The sequence below is a fragment of the Gobio gobio genome (assembly GCF_949357685.1).
Source record: "Gobio gobio genome assembly, chromosome: 18".
Taxonomy (NCBI): Eukaryota; Metazoa; Chordata; class Actinopteri; order Cypriniformes; family Gobionidae; genus Gobio; species Gobio gobio.
Window position 1 is genome coordinate 41,020,751 of NC_137111.1, and position 6,243 is coordinate 41,026,993.

Genomic DNA, 6,243 nt, shown 5'->3' on the forward strand with positions numbered 1-6,243 from the left:
TTTTTTATTCCTTCACTGTTATCTATTCCTTCCAAAGCTGAATTGTCAGCATCATTACTCCGGTCTTCAGTGTCACATGATCCTTCAGAAATCCTTCTAATATGATGATTTGAAGAAACATTTCTTCTTATTATCAATGTTGAAAACCGTCGTGCTGCTTTATATTGTTGTAGAAACCATGATATAGTTGTTTTGGGATTTTGTGATTTTAATAGAAGGTTCAAAAGAACCACATTTATCTGAATCAGAAATCTATTATAAATGTCTTTACTGTCACTTTTGATCAATTTAATATATCATTTCTAAAATATATTATGTATGTAGTTCCCAGTGTCGTTATCAATTGATAGTTTGAATACGTTTTTAAAAAAATATATTTTATTTACATTTTTGTTAAAATTTTAGTATTTTTGTTGTCATTTTGTTTTGTCTTTTAATGTCTATATACAGTTGCAAGAAAAAGTATGTGAACCGCTTGCAGAATTTGTGAATAATTTTAACAAAATAAGAGCTATCATACAAAATGCGTTATTTTTTGTAGTGCTGTCCTGAATAAGATATTTTACATAATTCTTTTTTTTTACATAGTCCACAAGACCAAAAAAAAATGCTGAATTTATAAAAATGACCCCGTTCAAAAGTTTATGAATCCTTGATTCTTAATACAGTCTTTACCTGGATGATCCACGATCCACTTTTTTTTTTTTTTTTTTTTTGATGGTTGTTTCATGAGTTCCTTGTTTGTCCTGAACAGTTAAACTGCCCAAAGTTAAACAGTTAAACTCTTCAAAAAAATCTTTCAGGTCCTGCTAATTTTTATGTTTTCCAGCATATTTTTCCAGCAGTGACTGTATAATTTTGAGATCCATCTTTTCACACTGGGGACAATTGAGGGACTCAAACACAACTATTTAAAAATAAAAATAAAAATTTGTGATGCTCCAGAAGGAAACACGATGAATTAAGAGCCGGGGGTGAAAACTTTTTAACAGAATGAGGATATCCAAATTTTTCTTATTTTGTTTGAATATATATATTTTTCATGTAGTACTGCCCTTCGGAAGCAACAGAAGATACTTACATGTTTCCCAGAAGACAAATTAAGTACAATTTACCTTGATCTTCAAATTCAATAAGTTTTCACCCCCCGGCTCTTACTGCGTCGTGTTTCCTTCTGAAGCATCAGTGAATGTTTGACAATAACAACTTTTAATTTAAGTGAACTGAAAACAATCTTCACATAAACCCATTATAATAAATGCCGCATTTACCTGTGCCCCTCAATATATCACGGCTCAATTTTTTCTAATAGCCCAGTCAAACCGGTTCAGATTTTTACTTGCCCTGTCAAAATTCACAAAACATTATTGTTTTCGTTGTTTTTAACCCATGTAACCTTTTAAACATTAAATATAGATGAAATCCTTATTAAAGCTACAAAAGTTATCTAGCCTCTTAACTGTCACCGTCCCACAGGTGGGACGCCTGGTGCTCTTTTTTTTTTTATCGCCTTTTTTCATATCATATATTTAAGTAATTATCACAAATTAGGTATCATTTGAAAGCTTACAAACTCAAAATTCATCCTGTGAAAACCGTTTTGAAATCGGACATTGTGTTGCCATGGAAACGTTACTCTAAATTATTCTAGTGGGCTCCTCCCCTAGTGGGCGCTGTCATGTTTCATATTACAACAATTATTTTAACTACTTTATATTCAAAATCTTTTCCAATCTTGACAAAACGCATATTGTCGGAAAGGTCTGAGTCTCAAGGGTCCATATTTGGTTTTGTGTTTTGTGATGGAAGTAATATTTGGACAGAAATTTACAGGAAAATGCATCAAAACAACAATAAATGGAATTTGAATGACACCCGGTGGCTATTTTTGGTACAGCACCCTAAACAAAATCTCATGGGGACTTCAATTTTTGTGATATCAACTTCAAATTTGGAACACAAATTGGTTAGACATATGGCTTTGATTTTATAGTAATTTTAGAGTAAATTCTTTTCTGTAAAATATATATTTTATATGAAATAAAAAATATTTAGTACAGTATTTTTCATTTACAGTAAATTTACTTCCATAACCATTTCATACTTTCATATTTTGAATTGCTTTCACTTCAGCAATAATCTGCAGAATGTCGTCTTTAAAACGAGACCAAACTTTGGTCTATATTCCAAAGCATTCTTGAATTACAGCCCTTTAAGTTTGGATAGTGCATTTTCATGTGTATTCTCAAAAAGGGGGGTGACAGTCAAAGGGCTAGTCAAGAGCAGCGAGTGATTTTTCTCTTATTCTTTTGTTCTTTGATTAACATTAATGATGGACTGCAGCCAGTTTATTAGGCTGCTGTCACTTTAAGACCTGCCCCACATGGCTTTGAATTTAGCTGTCTATAATGGCTCTTTCTGCCCGTGTCCGCAGGTGGAGGTGAAACCGTACGTGCTGGACGATCAGATGTGCGATGAATGTCAGGGCGCTCGCTGCGGAGGAAAATTCGCCCCTTTTTTCTGTGCCAACGTCACCTGTCTGCAGTATTACTGCGAGTACTGCTGGGCGAGCATCCACTCGCGCGCCGGCCGCGAGTTCCACAAACCGCTGGTGAAGGAAGGTGGAGACCGACCTCGGCACGTGTCCTTCCGCTGGAGCTGATGACAACCGTCACATCACCCTCTCCACCCACCAAACACCTTCAACACCATTACCAGTAACCACACACGGATCTCCCCTCTCATTTTTTGTTATTAGAAAACAAATATCATGATATCTCTGTCAAGTATATTCTCTGCTTACGAACATTTAGGAAAATATGAATTTTGTTCATATTGAGTCTGCGCGCTCAAACGTTGCACTTTGGCACAAACAGTCGATGTTAACGCTTATCAGGATGTTGTGCTTTAATTCTCTCGTTTTCCTTCGTTTTGATCGGCTTAGTGCTCCACATAGGTAACATTAGACAGTGTGAGACATATATGATAATATATATATATATATATATATGCACGATATATATATATATATATATATATACACACACATTTACAAAAAGGATATATTTTTATTTTATATTTATCTATATACACATAGATAATACATTTTGAGTGTCAGACTTTTTAAAGGAGCATGCACTTATTGTGATAAAAGAGTGATAGGAAATTCCCCTGATGATGACAAAAAAAAGAGTTACCAAAGGTAAAAGTAATTCATTAAGAAATCATGTTGGGTGAGCTGTTAAAAAACACCCAAGTTATTTAAGTAAACCACCATTTGCTCTCCATGTTGAGATGAATAGTAATACCTCATGCATGCATCTCATTCTGTTCGCTTGAATATTTTTTTTACGAGTTTTTTAGTATTATCTACATGTAATGCTGCAATAGCTTTGCTGCTAAATCCATGGTATGAACCCATACCGTCATACTTTATTCAGGCGAACGAGCGCTCCGAAACTGCATGTAAATGAATCTGCGATGCATGCTGTAAGATCGGGCATCACTTTCATTTCCTCCACGAGACCGGCCAGATGACCGTGCTAAGGAGCTCTTCAGGGCACATGGGGATAGGAAAAAAAATAAGATTGGAGGAAAAATTATGTCTCTCTGCTTTTGTTCACTCGTAAAACATTTTGTTTGTTCCAAAAAACCTTTCCTTTCACTCACAAAACATTTGCGTTTGCTCTAAAAACATTAGCGTTCTCTCACAAAACATTTGCGTTGCCACAAGAAACTTTGTGAAAAAAATTTTTGCTCAAAAACATTTCCATTTGCCCACAAGACATTTGCGTTTGCTCGAAAAACAGCGTTCGCTCGAAAAACAATTGCATTTGCTCGAAAAAAATTAGCGTTCGCTCACAATTTTTTTTGCGTAAGCTCGAAAAACCTTTGCATTCTTGCAAAACGTTCGCGTTTGTTCAAAAAACATTTCCTTTCGCTCACAAAAAAAAGTTTTCTCTCAAAACATTAGCGTTGACGTGCAAAATATTTTTAGTTCGCTCCAAACACATTAGCGTTCACTCTCGAAACATTTGCTTGCCCACAAGAAACTTTGTATTCACTAGCAAAACATTTGCTCAAAAACATTTCCATTTTCTCGCAAAACATTAGAGTACACTAAAAAAAGTTTGCGTTCTCAAAACATTTGCATATGGCGAAAAACGTTTGCGTCCTCAAAACATTTGCATATGGTGAAAAACTTTTGCGTTCTCAAAATATTTGCATATGCCGTAAAACGTGTGCGTTCTCAAAACGTTTGCGTTCTCGTTCTCAAAACATTTGCATACGTCAAAAAACGTTTGCGCTCTCAAAACATTTACATTTGCTTTAAAAACATTAGCGTTCGCTCGCGAAACATTTTGCGTTCCCACAAGAAACTTCGTGTTCACTAGCAAAACTATGCTGGAAAAACGTGTGTTCTCAAACATTTGCATTTGTTCAAAAAACATTTCCTTTTGCTCACAAAAAATGAGTTTCTTCTTAAAACAGCACTTGCTTTCAAAACATTTTCGCTTGCTTTAAAAACATTAGCGTTCCCACAAAAACACTTGCGTATGCTCGAAAAACACTTGCGTTCTCTCACAAAAGTATTGCGTAAAGAGAAACTTTACGTTTCCTTGCAAAAACACCAGTATGTTTTTTCCTCCCTCTCCCATTTTAATTCCATTACAGAATTTCGCAAGAAAATGCTAAAGTTTTGTGAGTGAAATATCCTTTTTCCTCCTATCTCATTGTTTTACCATCACCGTGTCCCTTTAGGGGCTCCACACAGAACCGCAGTGGTGTGTTTCAAACCAGTTAGATGTAGGAAATCTTCTAGCGAAATAACAGGTGAAGTATTTTTGCAGTGATTGTTCATAGAATTGTGCAATTTTTATACACTATGTAGTTCAGTTAGACGACGCCTAGAACTGTGATTCGCTTTAACTGTTATTGATGTCTGACATGGAACGTCCTGTGAAACTAGCGTATGTAAACATACGGTCCCTTCTCTCGCACACTTCTGCTAGTTGGTAGCCCACGACGCGCGTCCCGTCAGAACCAAAGAGTCCGGCTCGAAACGACCAATAACACTATGTTGCATGCCAACGATTCACAATACTGTGTCCTTGCGGTGACTCTGGTAGAATAAGCGAACACTGGCTCTGAATCAGTAACCTAACGGCGAGATACGGCGGGCGGAATAACCTTGAGCGACCGCTGCATTTATATCCAGATTATCCTGCGAAGCTTGAAGTAGAATCATGACCTGCTAATGTCGACATTTTTAAACTAAATTCAGAAAGGTAGAGAGGGTGGAGAGGAACGCGGCGCAAGAAACGCGTCTCGGCTGCTTATCCGAGAGTCAAAAAACTGTCAGCTTTAGGGCGGCACGTTTAGTTCGTTCATGTGTGCGAACACTGCTTTTGTACCGAAAGAGGATTGTGGGTAACCCCCGTCCTGATGATGGTGAATTCTGGGTGTCTTTGTGATATTTCTTTCCCTGCCCAGATTTTTCTATGTTTGTTCCTTCTCTGTAGTAGATAATATTTGTTATGCACTACTCTTTGTATCTGGATGGTTGAACAGTCAGCGTTGTTATTGTTGTTGTTGTTGTTGTTGTTTTTCCCTTTATTTTTTTAATAGAAAAATATGTGTGCTTTCTGACTGACGTAATCTTTTGCAATACCTCAATTTTGAAATATAATAGGAGAGAGATTGATATTTTCTAAGTAAGTTTATTCAAATAAAGACTATATATATATATTAATTTAATTCTGCTAGAGAGAAAAAAATGATTTAACAGATGCTTAATTTTATTTTTGTCATGCTTATTTGCTTTTAATTTTATTTTTGGAAAAAAATTAAAAACAAAAACAACTGAAGGAGTTAGAGCTGTATTATTTGAATACTGTAGGAAGCTGAAGTATACAGACGCAACATCACAGTGTTCCACAAACATCTGATCTTATTAATATTATAATATATATATATATATATATATATATATTTGATTTCAATATATATATATTCTTTAGGGTCAACCGGCCGTCAGGTGCTTATAAAGTCAACTGAACATACTACTTACGTTTTTATATATTTACAAACAGTCCTTTACTATGCTGACCAGAGTTGTGAAATCTTCTGTTCGTTATTTTTTATGTTTCGTGAAATGATGTGTTCCCCTTCGTTTTGTAAAGCGCACATGCCCCGATTTGTTAATTTAGGGAAAACAAATTTTGTATGGTTTTTGGCAGGACG

General features: G+C 35.6%; 1 protein-coding gene across 5 annotated transcripts in view; it reads left to right on the top strand.

Moving 5' to 3' along the window:
• Positions 1-3,053, top strand: part of cpeb3 (cytoplasmic polyadenylation element binding protein 3) — a 51,108-nt gene extending 48,055 nt beyond the window's left edge. For 4 of the 5 annotated variants that reach the window (XM_079843308.1, XM_079843309.1, XM_079843312.1 and 1 more), the window contains one exon: positions 2,435-2,805. In XM_079843308.1, the coding sequence (XP_079699434.1) occupies positions 2,435-2,662 (228 nt within the window). In that variant the 3' untranslated portion in view covers positions 2,663-2,805. Of the gene's footprint in view, positions 1-2,434 lie in introns of all 5 variants that reach the window. The other variant, XM_079843310.1, reaches the window with a different exon arrangement.
• The last annotated feature ends 3,190 nt before the right edge of the window (positions 3,054-6,243 follow it).